At 42.0% G+C, this 17,634-nt stretch overlaps 1 protein-coding gene across 2 annotated transcripts in view; it reads right to left on the bottom strand.

Moving 5' to 3' along the window:
- The window catches only part of LOC139535631 (chemokine-like protein TAFA-1), a 287,983-nt gene that overhangs the window by 28,110 nt on the left and 242,239 nt on the right, over positions 1-17,634 (bottom strand). For both annotated transcript variants that reach the window (XR_011667168.1, XM_071335236.1), the window contains exon 3: positions 4,038-4,178. Coding sequence is in view for 1 of the 2 variants with exons in the window: in XM_071335236.1 (XP_071191337.1) it covers positions 4,038-4,178 (141 nt within the window). In the remaining variant the exon portion in view is untranslated. The remainder of the gene's footprint in view (positions 1-4,037; positions 4,179-17,634) is intronic.

Below are 17,634 nucleotides of genomic sequence, written 5' to 3' on the forward strand. Positions count from 1 at the left end.
CCAGCCCTCCCTTCCCTCCTCTGCATCCCCCTATCCCCTTCTCCTACCGTCTCCATTCATTCTCCCCTCCCCACCACCTCACTCCCAATCCTCTCAACTCTCCTCATATCTTTATCATATCAAACTCTATCACACCAAGGCAATGTAAGAATATCAATCAGTCTAACATACTGCACTATATCCTTTCATTCAGGTGCGTTTTCCCTTTGTGAAATGCACTTAATAACATGCTGGGCGCGTTCCTATGCTCAGACATTGTGGATGCTTAACAGAGCTTACAACGGCTGGATAGGTGTTTGAAGGATCAGCTAAAGCAATATACAGTTGAAGTCGGAAGTTCACATACACTTAGGTTGGAGTCATTCAAACTTGTTTTTCAACCACCACAAATGTCTTGTTAACAAACTATAGTTTTGGCAAGTCGGTTAGGACATCTACTTTGTGCATGACACAAGTCATTTTTCCAACAATTGTTTACAGACAGATTATTTCACTTATAATTCACCTCATCACAATTCCAGTGGGTCAAAAGTTTAAATACACTAAGTCGACTGTGCCTTTAAGCAGCTTGGAAAATTCCAGAAAATGATGTCATGGCTTTAGAAACTTCTGGTAGGCTAATTGACATAATTTGAGTCAATTGGAGGTGTACCTGTGGATATATTTCAAGGCTTACCTTCAAACTCAGTGCCTCTTTGCTTGACATCATGGGAAAATCAAAAGAAATCAGCCAAGACCTCAGAAACAATATTATAGACCCCCACAAGCCTGGTTCATCCTTGGGAGCAATTTCCAAATGCCCGAAGGTACCAGGTTCATCTGTACAAACAATAGTACGCAAGTATCAACACCATGGGTGTCACGCCCTGACCGTAGAGAGCGTTTCATGTCTCTATTTTGGTTTGGTCAGGGTGTGATTTGGGTGGGCAGTCTATGTTTTATGTTCTATGATTTTCTATTTATATGTGTTTGGCCGGGTGTGGTTCTCAATCAGAGGCAGCTGTCTATCGTTGTCTCTGAGAACCATACTTAGGTAGCCTTTTCCCACCTGTGTTTTGTGGGAAATTATTTTCTGTGTGTGTTTGTGTGCACCTCGGTTGCGTCACGGTCTTTGCTGTTTACCTGTTTGTTTTTTGGTTGTTTAGGTTTCACTTTCATTAAAAGATGTAAAACTACATGCACGCTGCGCCTTGGTCGATTTATGACAGGGAGTTTGAGGATAGCGAGCGTGACAATGGGACCACGCAGCCGTCATACCGCTCAGGAAGAAGACTCGTTCTGTCTCCTAGAGATGAATGCACTTTGGTGCAAAAAGTGCAAATTAATCCCAGAACAACAGCAAAGGACCGTATGAAGATGCTGGAGGAAACCGGTACAAAAGTATGTGTATCCACAGTAAAACGAGTCCTATATCGACATAACCTGAAAGGACGCCCAGCAAGGAAGAAGTCACTGCTCCAAAACCGCCATAATAAAGCCAGACTACGGTTTGCAACTGCACATGGGGACAAAGATTGTACTTTTTGGAGAAATGTCCTCTGGTCTGATGAAACAAAAATGGAACTGTTTGGCCATATTGACCAGGAGGCCTGCAAGCCGAAGAACACCATCCCAACTGTGAAGCACGGGAGGTGGCAGCATCATGTTTTGGGGATGCTTTGCTGCAGGAGGGACTGGTGCACTTCACAAAATAGATGGCATCATGAGGCGGGGGAAATTATGTGGATATATTGAAGCAACATCAAGACATCAGTCAGGAAGTTAAAGACTGGTTGCAAATGGGTCTTCCAAATGGACAATGACCCCAAGCATACTTCCAAAGTTGTGGCAAAATGGCTTAAGGACAACAAAGTCAAGGTATTGGAGTGGCCTACACAAAGCCCTGACCTCAATCCTACTGAAATTTTGTGGGTAGAACTGAAAAAGCGTGTGCGAGCAAGGAGGCCAACAAACCTGACTCAGTTACACCAGCTCTGTCAGGAGGAATGGGCCAAAATTCACCCAACTTATTGTGGGAAGCTTGTGGAAGGCTACCCAAAACGTTTGACCCTGTCACGCTCGTTGATGGAAGGATCGGACCAAGGTGCAGTGTGGTAGGCTAACATCTTACTTTCATTAAAATGAACACCGAAAAACAACTAAATACAAAACGAACATAAAGTTCTGCAGGCTACACAGCAACGATACAAAATCAAGATCCCACAAACTAAGGTGGAAAAAAGGCTGCCTAAGTAGAAATTAAAGCTGAAATAAATAATTCTCTCTACTATTATTCTGACATTTCACATTCTTAAAATAAAGCGGTGATCCTAACTGACCTAAGACAGGAATTGTGAAAAACTGAGTTTAAATGTAATTGGCTAAGGTGTATGTAGACTCCCGACTTCAACTGTATGTCATAGTAATTTGTCAGTCAATGACACAGTTGATGACATGGCACGCAACCATTGTTTGTTACGTCACATCGCCTTAGCTGTGGAACACGCCGGCTTTCTTAAATTTAGTAACTCACCAAGTTCGGAGTCCTTAGCCTTAGGAGCTCAGTTCAGAACTTTCAAAAAGTTTACGCAGTTGGTTCCAAGGATTAATTTGCTTAGCTTTGTCTGTCTCATGTGTCAGATGTAGCTAAACAAGCCTATGAAATGGATTGAAGAGGGCAGACATACGCCTCCTCATAGTATCGTCATTCATGATGAAGACTGTGTCGTTCCTTTGTGAGGGCAGCCTAGATTACTTTGATCTTTGAGGAGTTTGAGGTGAAATAATAAACTGCATCAGGATAAATTAGTTCTGAAGAACCTAACTTCTCTGTTGTGTTCTGTTGTGTTCTGTTCTATCTCACTGGGCTTGTGACTGCCTGTGGTCCTTTACTCTGTTTCCCTGTAACTGCGTCACTCCGTTGATTATTTTCCTCAGGCATTTCAGGTGTCAGCCCAGGGGTTCCCAGACTTGTGTTTTTAATTTTTTCATTTATGAACCTAAGCTGCCTTGGGCCATGCAATATTCAACATGGGTAATTCGCAGCTGTGCATCTGAGGTATTGCTTGTCTCCCACAATCCTTTGCAGCACTCACCCAGATTCGATTTAGTCTCCAATTTAGAGTGCTTTGATATTATCTTAATTGACTTCATTAGGACATTAGGAGAGTCATGCATAGAGTATATTATTTGAAACTTTTGAAGTTTACCAGTAAACTACCAGAATGTTGGCATCTTTCAAGGATCGCAGACTAGTATCGAGTGGCCCTTTTGGGATACTTCAGATTATCACAGGTGTAATTATCTCTGCCCCTCTGTGTGGCCTTATCACATGTAAACTATATGAAATAATTCAATAACATTATTTTTTTATAAAAAAATGGAACGACAAAGCTGTAAAACATTATCGTAAATATAAAACATCAACACCCTTGGTCGTTTAATATGAGGATTTCAGCATGAAATATCCTTCATATTTTCTTTTACACTGATTTATTTTACTATGTCAATATGTACTTGTTGCAAATGTTGTGGCGTCAAACTGGTGACAGTTGTGAAAAAAGTCAATAGTTGGACAATTTGCAAAGGTAATTGAAAATAGTGCCTTTGTCCTTTCATTAATTAGACTATTTTATCTTGAACAATATGGTGTATCTACATGGACAATATGGACGAGATATAAAAATGAATAGTATATATGACTACATTTTTTGAAAGGTATTCAAGTATAAATTACCTACATTTCTACAGATTGCCATAGATTTTCAGTTAATTACTAAAATTACTGAAGATTCCAGTAACGTGGGTAAAATACCGGTAGCTTTGCAACCCTACTTGTGCAAGAATGAACCGCATTAGGTAGAAAGCTGTTGAAACACCTCAGCGTGTGGCAGTCTCATTCAAAAGTGTGTAAAAGCCAGCAATATTGTAATTCCAATCAGCTATAAATGATTTTAAAAAGGTACCTCTACACTACATTTAGAGAAGTACTTCTTTTTAGAATGTTAAGCCATATGTGATATTAAAAAGTGAAAAACATGCTATGAACATGTCCTTACCATCCACACAGGAGGGTTTGTTGCGTGTTGTCCCGGCCACCTTTCCCGGTAGACAGGAGCACTTGACAGTCTGGGAGCGCTCCTCGATACGGTTCTTATTACAGCACCGGTGGGCTGCGATCACCTCACACGTACCTCCTTCTGAGGACACAGACAGAGGGACAGAGACACGTGGTTAGCCGACACATGGAGCTGAGGAGTTTGGTTGGTTAATTACTGTGGAACATATACTACAACGTCAAGAGTAGGGTTAATGTTCGATGATGTTTGGTATATGTACAAAATGGTGTTAGAAATGAAATAGATCCCTGATGTGAATTCTATATGGAACAAATTATCGACAGTGTGCTATAAAAATACATTGTACTAAATAGGCCCATAATGCTTTTTAAAATGAGTTTCTATGGTTACTCACTTCATCTTTTTAAATGACTACATTTATCTGAGGGTAAATACCTTTCTGTTGTTTTTAACAACCTGAACTTAATTAAATCATGAGTTCATATAATCACATAGTACACATTTAAAAAATACTGCTGAAAATAAATGTAAGGCACATAACATGCAATTACTATGTTATCCTCTTCACCACAGCATGCGCTGCAAATTGCCCCTAGAGGCATTTAGATGATTCTAATTTGACTCTCAGGGTGTTCCTCAATCCATTACAAATCACTCCCTGATGAGGAAATCATGCTCTGCTCTTGCATTAATGTGGCTCTCCTTGCATCTCTGAGAGCCTGCATATGATAATCATCTGTTCCAGTAGGTTCAGGAGTGAAGGCCTGGAGAAACTGAGAAATTAAATCTCATTATTACAACACACACCAGGCCTTAACCAGGCTGACTGGGTTAAACCAGCCTCCACTAACAATGGCTCTCCTACAGAGGTGACATCATTTACAACAACTGCAGCACAATGGACCTCGTTGTGACAAAAGAGGGTGTCAAAATAATGTGGAGGAGAAATGTGCCACTGATGGGTCAAAGTAACAATAGGGATCACCCTGGGGAGCGAGGGGCTGATGGAGCCTAGGGACGTCCCTCCTCTCCAAAAAAATGGAGAGAGGAGAATGGAGAGAGAGGATGGATAGAGAGAGAGAGGGCAGGGGCCTGCCAGAGCCCCGACTGGGCCGCTGAGTAATGAGGGAGCCACTGGAAGTGCCCCTTTCACATAGTTATAAAGTGGCGTGCTAATGCAGCCAGCGGAGCTGCAGGAGAGGGGCCCTCCATCACCGTGTGGCCCTCTCCTCACGCCCCGGGAAAAACTCTTCATCTTCCTCTGACAGCCATCACCACAGACACCATCGTCCAACAATTAAACTGGAGTTTACAGAGGAGAGAAGAGAGGGATGATCAGAGGGAGAATAGGTAAAAGGGAGCCCAAGAACTTTTCCTCTTTTGTAGCAGTGTGATTTTCTTCATGGCGGTATTGCATTTTAAACATGGTGGTAAAATCGTTATATTGTCTTATTGGAGGATGGCTGTGTAAATGTTTGAAGTGGCTGGATCTTGAAAAAAATATCTGAGCTGAGCTTGGTAACACTATTCTGTTCACATTTTCATCAAGGTCTGCCATGCCCAGACCACAGGCAGTGGAGACTGGGATTAAAAGGAGTACATTTGCAGTTATGTTGGCCACTGCTGTCCTGCAGAATTAATGTCACTCTCCACAAGCTTAGTTTTTGATACAGTATATCGGGCCATGAGGCATAACACAAACCATAAAAGTGAGGAAAGAATCCCTTGAGTGCACTATATTTAAACCCCAAAACTCACAATATGTTGGATTTATTCAATATTTTACTGGTAGTTTCCTGCCTGGAGACATGCTTTCAAGCCTGTTGTAGAGGCAGCCCTCACAAAATGCCCGCCTTCAAGTCCTGACTACTTAGGGAATTTTTATCATACCCCCTGGCCTTTTGTCGATGTTGGTCAAAAATCACAATGATTCCATCAGACTCCTAAATGCTGAAATTGCATTGCTATGAGGAATCAATTATTCTGTCAATAAGAAATGCAAACAGGTGTGATGAACATGTACAGGTGTCCTCTCTTCATTTGATCACTAGGCTTCTAAAGTTTGTAATTTCCACTTAAATATGTCATACTTGATTTGCCCTAATGAAAAATGTATCAACTCCTGCAAATATTTCCATTATTTATAATCCACATAATTCACGTCCTGTTGCTGTAGGATTATTTTTCTGATGTGAGAAACTGGTCAAATTAAGATTGGACATCTGTATGAACTGCATTTCAAAGGACATTCAAAGAATATGGTATCATCTCTTCTTCCAAACTCATCTCTTCTATCTCACCTCCATATGGGATATTTGATCAAAACATAGAACTTGCGTGTGTGTTTGTGTGTGTGTTCTTGCATTTGGGCGTGCCTGTGTGTATGTGTATCTGCATGCATGCGTGTGTGTTTGTGTGCCTGTGTGTGTGTGCACGCGTGTGTGTATGTGTACGTGTATGCGCACGCCTGTGTGTGTTATTTAGCTCCAGACCCTGGGGTGAGATAAGCAGCTCTATGTCCAGCCATCAGCCAGGTGGACATTAGAGCAGTTAACTCAGTACCATCTGTGCAGACAGAGAATGTGAGCAAAACAATAGACTTGATCGGACACCATGGGACCAGAGGGGAGTGATATGCAGAGGACAAATGGCCACTTGGACAGTACATTATGCTGTCCACATACAGTACACCTAAGCTCACTTGGACCATGTCAGCACGGGGCTAATACTTGTCTATTCTCTTTGTGTGTGTGCTGCATGCCTGTGTGCTGCATGCCTGTGTGTGTGCGTCTGTTCCTGGCCTGTGTGTGCACATTTGTGTGTGTGTCTGTGTATTTGTCTTTGTGTATGTGAATGTAAACGAGGTGCACTGTACATGTATGTGTGTATGCGCGCGTGCATGTGTGTTTGATGGATGGACCGTTCACAGGCTGTCACCCAGCTAGAAGGGTTAATTCAAACAGGTAAGATGGGGTAGGTGGTTCTGCTTTCTACCCTTTGGTGGGATGAGGTGAAGGGCATCAATGAGAGCATCGACTGGTCATTTTTCTCCTCGGAGCCCACAGTGACAGCAGTCATTAGGCGAGTGGTTGAGGTGATTATGTTTAAGGAAATCAATTCTTCATTGTTTTCAGCGTAGCCCAACGGCCAATTAAAACCCCACTAACGAAGGAGCGCTGGAATATGAAGAGAGAGAAGAGATGAGAAATGGAAGCTTACAGATCAGAGTCATTATTCACAGTAATGAATTAACCGCTCATGATTAAAAAGCAAAGAAACCCAAGTTTGAAAGCAGTAGTAAGGTAGGATTGGATGTGTGCTGCATGGTGTGTATTGTATACACCCACGCATATGCACATTCCAGTATGAATCTCCTATGGCAACATCAGATGAAGAGAAAAGTCACTGGAAAGAGAAGGAGCTTTGTGTTTTGACACTTTGGGGGACAGGGGTGTGCGGGCTACCAACTCCCCTCTCACTAAATCTGTCCAGTTCAGACATGGAGACAATAGCACTGTTTTTGTCTATGTCAGTGCAGAGATAACAGAATGCCTCCCCAGAAAACCAAAATTGTGACTTGTTTTAGGAAAGTAGGCGTATGTCGCGCGTCACTATTTCATAGGAGAATTCTTTTTTTTATATACATTTTTTGGGGGGCAGAAATGCCTTCTGGAACATGTGAACTTTCATGTTCCTTAATTACAAACTTGAATGCCATCTGTAAATACAAATAAAATTGTTAAATTATGAGCTTAGTTGGTTTAGCCATGGAACAAGACTGGAACCTTCCCGGTAGCCATGATTGGCTGAAATAATGGATGGGTTGGACATGCCGAGAGATGACTTTGGATTGGTCTGCCATGTAGCATGCTTCAGTCTATAACATGACCTGCTCAGTATGTGTAGGTAATACTTTCTAACGTGTATTTTTTGAAAGATTTCACAAAGAACGTCAAAGGTCAAAGAACGTCAAAATCAGTGGAATGCCCGGTGGAAGCAGAGTATGACAGCAAATGAGATGGAGAAAAATCTGCCGTTTGATTGTAAATATGTGGAGTGAGTTAAAAAGAGAACACACAGGCTGTTTTATAAAACACCTGTCTCCGGATTACATCTTCAAACTAAGGGCAACCATGGCATCTGTGACAGAGAGGGAGAAGCATTCATCCTTGTATACGACTAAAAGAGTCTAGCTAGCCACATTTTAAGATATTATATGTTTCTAGTTTTGTCAGAAAGTAATTTTCATGCAAGTTAAAGCGTATTGTTAGCTAGCTAGCTAATGTTAGCAGGCTGGCTCGCTAGCTAACATTACGTGTATGATCTGAGTAGTAATATTATTCGTATCTTAGAGCCATTTGCATTCTTAGGTATAGCCTTATGTTAGCTAGCTAGCTAACATTGACTCTAGTTGATTAGCTACCTGCAGATTCACGCAGGGTAGTAACATTATGAGTTGGGATTAAGGTTCATTGTTTAGCTAGCTAGCTAGCTAGCTACATGTCTAAATAAAAGACTCCACTATGCAAGTAACCATTTCATTGTACCATTTACACCTTCTGTATCCTGTGTTTGTGACATACACTACCGTTCAAACGTTTGGGGTCACTTAGAAATGTCCTTGTTCTTGAAAGAAAAGCACATTTCTTCCATTAAAATAACATCAAATTTTATCAGAAATATAGTGTAGACTTTGATAATGTTGTAAATGACTATTGCATATTTTTAATATAATATCTACAAAGGCTTACAGAGACCCATCATCAGCAACCATCACTCCTGTGTTCCAATGGCACATTGTGTTAGCTAATCCAAATTTATAATTTTAAAAGCCTAATTGATCATTAGAAAACCCTTTTGCAATTATGTTGGCACTGCTGAAAACTGTTGTTCTGATTAAAGAAGTAATAAAGCTGGCCTTCTTTAGACTAGTTGAGTATCTGGAGCATCAGCATTTGTGGGTTTGATTACAGGCTCCAAATGGCCAGAAACAAATACTTTCTTCTGAAACTCGTCAGTCTATACTTGTTCTGAGAAATGAAGGCTATTCCATGCGAGAAATTGCCAAGAAATTGAAGATCTCGTACAACGCTGTGTACTACTCCCTTCACAGAACAGTGCAAACTGGCTCTAACAAGAATAGAAAGAGGAGTGGGAGGCCCCGGTGCAAAACTGAGCAAGAGGACAAGTACATTAGAGTGTCTCGTTTGAGAAACTAGACAGTTTTTGCAGCTTCATTAAATAGTACCCACAAAACACCAGTCTCAACGTCAAAAGTGAAGAGACGACTCCGGGATGCTGGCCTTCTAGGCAGAGTTGCAAAGAAAAAGGCATAACTCAGACTGGCCAATAAAAATAAAATATTAAGATGGGCAAAAGAACACAGACACTGGACAGATGAACTCTGCCTTTGGATGGTGTATCAATACACAACATCATAAAAGATAGAGGCTTCCTTCCTAAGTCAACTTCTCAGGGATTTCACCATGAGGCCAATGGTGACTTTACAACAGTTACAAAGTATAATGGCTGTGACATGAGAAAACTGAGGATGGATGAACAACATTGTAGTTAATCCACAATACTAATGGACAGAGTGAAAAGAAGGAAGCCTATGCAGAATACAAATATTCCAAAACATCTTTCCTGTTTACAACAAGGCACTAAAGTAATACTGCAAAAAATGTGGCAAAGTAATGAACTTTTTGTCCTAAATACAAAGTGTAATGTTTGGGGCAAATCGAATTCAACACCTTACTCAATACCAGTCTCCATATTTTCAAGTAATGTGGTGGCTGCATCATGTTATGTGTATGCTTGTAATAATTAAGGATTGGGCAGTTTTTCAGGATAAAAAAGAAGCTGAATGGATCTAAGCATAGGCAAAACCCCAGAGGAAAAACTGGTGCTTTCCACCAGACACTGGGAGATGAATTCACATTTTCAGCAGGACAGTAGCATAAAACAGAAGGCCAAATCTACACTGGAGTTGCTTACCAAGAAGACAGTGAACGTTCCTGAGTGACCTTGACTTAAATCTACTTGGAAATATATGGTAAGACCTGAAAATGCGCTCCACTCCCTAGCATACTACTCGCCAATGTCCAGTCTCTTGACAATAAGGTTGATGAAATCCGAGCACGGGTAGCATTCCAGAGAGACATCAGGGATTGCAACGTGCTCTGCTTCACGGAAACATGGCTAACTCAAGAGACGCTAACGGAGTCGGTGCAGCCAGCTGGTTTCTTCATGCATCGCGCCGACAGAAACAAACATCTTTCTGGTAAGAAGAGGGGCGGGGGGGTATGCCTCATGATTAACGAGACGTGGTGTGATCATCATAACAACACACAGGAACTCAAGTCATTCTGTTCACCTGATCTAGAACTCCTCACAATCAAATGTCGACCGCATTATCTACCAAGGGAATTCTCTTCAATCATAATCACAGCCGTATATATTCCCCCCCAAGCAGACACATCGATGGCCCTGAACGAACTTTATCTGACTCTTTGTAAACTGGAAACCACACACCCTGAGGCTGCATTCATCGTAGCTGGGGATTTTAACAAGGCTAATCTAAAAACAAAACTCCCTAAATTCTATCAGCATATCGATTGTGCTACCAGGGCTGGAAAAACCCTAGATCATTGTTATACTAATTTCCGCGACGCATATAAGGCCCTCCCCCGCCCCCCTTTCGGAAAAGCTGACCACGACTCCATTTTGTTGATTCCAGCCTACAAACAGAAACTAAAACAACAAGCTCCCGCGCTCAGGTCTGTTCAACGCTGGTCCGACCAATCTGAATCCACGCTTCAAGACTGCTTCGATCACGCGGATTGGAATATGTTCCGCACTGCGTCCAACAACAATATTGACGAATATGCTGATTCGGTGAGCGAGTTCATTAGGAAGTGCATTGACGATGTCGTACCCACAGCAATGATTAAAACATTCCCAAACCAGAAACCGTGGATTGACGGCAGCATTCGCGTGAAACTGAAAGCGCGAACCACTGCTTTTAACCAGGGCAAGGTGACCGGAAGCATGACCGAATACAAACAGTGTAGCTATTCTCTCCGCAAGGCAATCAAACAGGCTAAGTCCCAGTACAGAGACAAAATCGAGTCGCAATTCAACAGCTCAGACACAAGAGGTATGTGGCAGGGTCTACAGTCAATCACGGATTACAAAAAGAAAACCAGCCCCGTCGCGGACCAGGATGTCTTGCTCCCAGACAGGCTAAACAACTTTTTTGCCCGCTTTGAGGACAATACAGTGCCACTGACACGGCCCCCTACCAAAACCTGCGGGCTCTCCTTCACTGCAGCCAAGGTGAGTAAAACATTTAAACGTGTTAACCCTCGCAAGGCTGCAGGCCCAGACGGCATTCCCAGCCGCGTCCTCAGAGCATGCGCAGACCAGCTGGCTGGTGTGTTTACGGACATATTCAATCAATCCTTATCCCAGTCTGCTGTTCCCACATGCTTCAAGAGGGCCACCATTGTTCCTGTTCCCAAGAAAGCTAAGGTAACTGAGCTAAACAACTACCGCCCCGTAGCACTCACTTCCGTCATCATGAAGTGCTTTGAGAGACTAGTCAAGGACCATATCACCTCCACCCTACCGGACACCCTAGACCCACTCCAATTTGCTTACCGACCCAATAGGTCCACAGACGACGCAATCGCAACCACACTGCACACTGCCCTAACCCATCTGGACAAGAGGAATACCCATGTGAGAATGCTGTTCATCGATTACAGCTCAGCATTTAACACCATAGTACCCTCCAAACTCGTCATCAAGCTCGAGACCCTGGGTCTCGACCCCGCCCTGTGCAACTGGGTCCTGGACTTCCTGACGGGCCGCCCCCAGGTGGTGAGGGTAGGTAACAACATCTCCACCCCGCTGATCCTCAACACTGGGGCCCCACAAGGGTGCGTTCTGAGCCCTCTCCTGTACTCCCTGTTCACCCACGACTGCGTGGCCATGCACGCCTCCAACTCAATCATCAAGTTTGCGGATGACACTACAGTGGTAGGCTTGATTACCAACAACGACGAGACGGCCTACAGGGAGGAGGTGAGGGCCCTCGGAGTGTGGTGTCAGGAAAATAACCTCACACTCAACGTCAACAAAACAAAGGAGATGATTGTGGACTTCAGGAAACAGCAGAGGGAGCACCCCCCTATCCACATCGACGGGTCAGTAGTGGAGAAGGTGGAAAGTTTTAAGTTCCTCGGTGTACACATCACGGACAAACTGAATTGGTCCACCCACACAGACAGCGTTGTGAAGAAGGCGCAGCAGCGCCTCTTCAACCTCAGGAGGCTGAAGAAATTCGGCTTGTCACCAAAAGCACTCACAAACTTCTACAGATGCACAATCGAGAGCATCCTGTCGGGCTGTATCACCGCCTGGTACGGCAACTGCTCCGCCCACAACCGTAAGGCTCTCCAGAGGGTAGTGAGGTCTGCAGAACGCACCACCGGGGGCAAACTACCTGCCCTCCAGGACACCTACACCACCCGATGTCACAGGAAGGCCATAAAGATCATCAAGGACAACAACCACCCAAGCCACTGCCTGTTCACCCCGCTATCATCCAGAAGGCGAGGTCAGTACAGGTGCATCAAAGCAGGGACCGAGAGACTGAAAAACAGCTTCTATCTCAAGGCCATCAGACTGTTAAACAGCCACCACTAACATTTAGCGGCCGCTGCCAACATACTGACTCAACTCCAGCCACTTTAAAAATGGGAATTGATGGAAATTATGTAAAAATGTACCACTAGCCACTTTAAACAATGCCACTTAATATAATGTTTACATACCCTACATTACCCATCTCATATGTATATACTGTACTCTATATCATCTACTGCATCTTGCCATCTTTATGTAATACATGTACCACTAGCCACTTTAAACTATGCCACTTTATGTTTACATACCCTACAGTACTCATCTCATATGTATATACCGTACTCTATACCATCTACTGCATCTTGCCATGCCGTTCTGTACCACCACTCATTCATATATCTTTATGTACATATTCTTTATCCCTTTACACTTGTGTGTGTGTATAAGGTAGTAGTTGTGGAATTGTTAGGTTAGATTACTTGTTGGTTATTACTGCATTGTCGGAACTAGAAGCACAAGCATTTCGCTACACTCGCATTAACATCTGCTAACCATGTGTATGTGACTAATAAAATTTGATTTGATTTGATTTGATTTGATTTGAAATGGACATCTAGCAATGATCAACAACCAATTTGACAGAGCTTGAATAATTTGGCAAGAACAATGGGCAAATGTAGCACAATCCAGGCGTGGATAGCGTTTAGAGGCTTAACCAGAAAACCTCACAGCTGTAATAGCTGCCAAAAGTGCTTCTACAAAGTATTGACTCAGGGGTGTAAATGCTAATGTAAATGAGATATTTCAGTATTTCCTTTTTACAAATTAGTAACATTTTCCAAAAAAAAAATGTTTTCACTTTGTTATTATGGAGTATTGTCACGACTCCCACCGAAGGTGGCTCCTCTTTTTGTTCGGGCGGCGCTCGGCGGTCGTCGTCACCGGTCTACTAGCTGCCACCGATCCCCTTTTCCTTTTCTGTTAGTTTTGTCTTATTGGTTACACCTGTTTCTTGTTTAGGTTTTGGTTAAGGCTATTTAAGCCGGATATGCTCGCCTGCTTTTGTGCGGGCTTGTCCCTCTGTTCATTTTCGTGGTTGTGCTATTTTCTTGTTTTCTCAGGAAACATTTCTCATTTCTCAGGAATGTTTGGGTCCTGTTTTTGGGCCGGTCGTTTTGTATGCGCCTGGTGTTTTGGCGTGAACGTTTTCTGAATAAACACGATTGTCCTTTACCCTTTACGAAGGCTAAACACCAGTTGAATATGGCCGGTGTCAGTAAACGTCGGCAAAAAAGCGCAATTACATTTTTGGCAGCAGCACAGTTAGTCACCAGCACTCTGGATAACATGAAAACAGCCTAACCAGCTCTGCTAGGGCGAGTAAAATGGTCAGAGTGGGGTGTTCTCTCATTATGTATCTGTGTAGCTAGCATGCTAGCCAATATTAGCCAGTTAGCTTGGGTGCTTGACTGCCGTTAGTACAGAACGCTCAGATCAACCCATAAAGAGACGGGTGGGGCTAAAGCTTAAGAAAGGTGTGAACGATGCTGAATGGGTGTAGACAAAGAAGTGCTCTCCAGTAGTAGTACCAAAACATTGAAAGGCCATTTTCTCAAAAGTGAGTTTACAAGTTTATCAACTTTCAAAGCAAAATTACTTTCCCATTGATCCTCAACTGTAGTGTATGATATAGCATTTTGTAGCTCTGTGTTTCTACCTTTATCCAACGTAAAAAAAAAAAACACAATTTCAAATGTTGCTACATTAGATGCTCTGGCATTCAAAAGCAGCCATGCTTTAGGCTATCAATGAACTGTCAATGAATAATCATATCAATGGATGGAATCAGTGAATGAATGGCTGCAGCAAGCATTACACGGTCTGACTAGCTGCATAAAAAATGAGGCCTAATTAGACAAAAGAACAATTATGTCGTTCAAAGAAGATACTGTCATTCAAATGAGGTACTAAGTCGTTCAAAGAAGATCATTCCAAAAGTTTGTATTTTTATTTTTTATTTTTTTGCTTTGGCTTCAGGACTTCTGTACTGTTCAAATGTCCTATCAATGAAATAATTGGCAGATTGTCAACAGATGATGTTAATAAAATATGGTTGTGTTTGTATGATTAAATGCTGTTCGAATGTACTATAAATTAATTAAAATGCCATGTGTCTATATAACCTTCAAGTGGGCCTACAATACAACCCTCAAATGTGAATTGCCATTAAACCTGAAGAGAAACATAATAGGGATGTATTCCAATCTGCTGTTTTACGCTTGAAGGAGCTGCAAATTTGCATGCTGAGCATTGTGTGGCAATATCAGGTAAGATTTAAATATAACATGTTCCAAATGTTCTTAAAATGTTCCGAGGACCTCCAAGACAAGTTAAAATGTATATTGCATGAACACCAATGGAGTATTGTGGACTTGTGGACTTATTTATGGACTTATGGACTTATTTCAAAATTGTGGAACATTGTACAACATTGTTGGTATGTTCTGTGCAACCTATGTGAATATCACAACAATATTCTTCCAACATCCCAGACAAGTCCCATAACTTAATTAAATGTTCTGGCAACTTTTAATGAACATAGACCAGGTGTTCTTTCAACATTCTTACAGCGTTATAGGAACATCCGGTGCAACCTAACTTAAACATGGTATGAATGTCATCACAACTGAGCATATTGTGTTTTGGGAACCTATCTCTTGTAATGGATCCACACTGTGCCCACAACCTAATTAAATGTTCTGTGAACTTTTAAAGAACTCAGAAAGGCTGTTCTGTCAAAATTATTGCAACATCAAATGAATGTTTTGTGCACCCTGATACAGACATTGAATGTCAGCACAACTGGACCGTTCTCGTGGTTTGGGAACATACATTTTTGATGTCCCCACAATGTTCTCACCAGACTGTTCCCACAACCTAATGAAACATTCGGAGAAGCTTTAAAAAACAGATTAAATGTGTTCTAGGAACATTCTTGCAACATCAGATGAATGTTTTTTTTGCATCCTAAAAGAAATATTGCAGAATCATCCACACAGCTGGACAGTTTTTGTGTTTTGGGAAAATCATCTTTTGTGATGTCCCCACAATGTTCCCACCAGACTGTTCCCACAACCTAATGAAACTTTATGGGGACCTTCAAAGAACAGACACAATGTGTTCCAGGAACATTGCAACATTAGGTGAATGTTTTATACAAACATTGTATTACCATCAGCACGATCCAACAGTTTTTGTGTTATGAGAACATTTGCCGCAGCCTAACGAATGTTTTGGAAACTTTCATAGAACCTACTTTGGTTTGCTGGGAAAATATTACTGTTACATTGTGATATTACATTACCTGGAAACCTAATGAGAGAACTTTTGGAGAATGTTCTGTGGTGGTTCTTACAGGTGTTGTGCCCAACATTTTTGTGAAAGTTATGAGAAGGATAATTCATAAAACCTCTGAACATAATTCATGATCTTAATGTTAGATTCAACCCTAACTATACTGAACAAAAATATAAACGCAACATATACAGTATAGTGTTGGTCCCATGTTTCATGAGCTGAAATAAAAGATCCCAGAAATGTTATATATGCACAAAAATCTTATTTCTCTAAAATGTTGTGCAAAAATGTGTTTACATCCCTGTTAGTGAGCATTTCTCCTTTGCCAAGATAATCCATCCACCTGACAGGTGTGGCATATCAAGACGGTGATTAAACAGCATGATCATAACACAGGAGCACCTTGTGCTGGGGACAATTAAAATCCACTCTAAAATGTGCAGTTTTGTCACACAACACAATGTCACAGATGTCTGAAGTGTTGAGGGAGCATGCAATTGGCATTCTGAATGCAGGAATGTCTACCAGAGCTGCTGCCAAAGAATTGACTGTTCAATTCTCTACCATAAGCCGCCTCCAACGTTGTTTTAGAGAATTTGGCAGTACGTCCAAACGACCTCACAACCATGTGTAACCATGCCAGCCCAGGATCTCCACATCCGGCTTCTTCACCTGCGGAATGTCTGAGACTAGCCATACAGCTGATGAAACTGAGGAGTATTTCTGTCTGTAATAAATCCCTTTTGTGGGAAAAAAACGAATTCTGATTGGCTGGACATAGCTCCCCAGTGAGTGGGCCTGGCTCCCAAGTGGGTGGGCCTATGCCTTCCTAGGCCCACCAGGGCTGCGCCCCTGCTCAGTCATCTGAAATCCATAGATTAGGGTTTACTGTAATTCATTTATTTCAATTGACTACTTTCCTTATATGAACTATAACTCAGTACAATCGTTGAAATCATTGAAATTGTTGCATTTTGCGTTTATGTTTTTGCTTAGTATAGAACTTAACGGGAATCTTAGCTAATGTTCTGGGATTGTTCCCAGTTTGCTGGGTCTTCATGCCCTCACCTCTTCTAAGAATTAACAGCACTCTAATTTATGCAGAGTGTGCCCTGATTCGTAATCATTGACAGAGACTCTGCCAGGATTCTTCAAGAGCTCTCTGTCTCTCTCTCCCTCAGAGCTGCCATTATACCGTAATGTATCGCTATAACAACAAACACCTAAGACAGAGAGGCCCACTCTAAATAACTCAAAGACTACCTCTCAACCCACAACATCTTAATCACAATTCAATTTTCCTGCATGTTTGAGTGGGTGTTTTGTTTTGGCAGATAAGAGGGCGTCCTTCGTTCTACCTTTTCTCTCTGTGTGAGTTTTTCTTCTTTGGCAGTCTCTCACTAACTGACAGCAAATAGTTTCGTTTTAAATGGCAGACAGACTCAATTTGAAGAGTGTGGTTATAATGATCTCTTTCAATAAATAGATAATGGAAAAATACCCCCAAAAAAGAACAAGAAAATGTGTGGCTTACATTTTTGGAACTAACTGGGAGCTGTGTTTATTT

The sequence above is a fragment of the Salvelinus alpinus genome, chromosome 12 (assembly GCF_045679555.1).
Source record: "Salvelinus alpinus chromosome 12, SLU_Salpinus.1, whole genome shotgun sequence".
Classification (NCBI taxonomy): domain Eukaryota; kingdom Metazoa; phylum Chordata; class Actinopteri; order Salmoniformes; family Salmonidae; genus Salvelinus; species Salvelinus alpinus.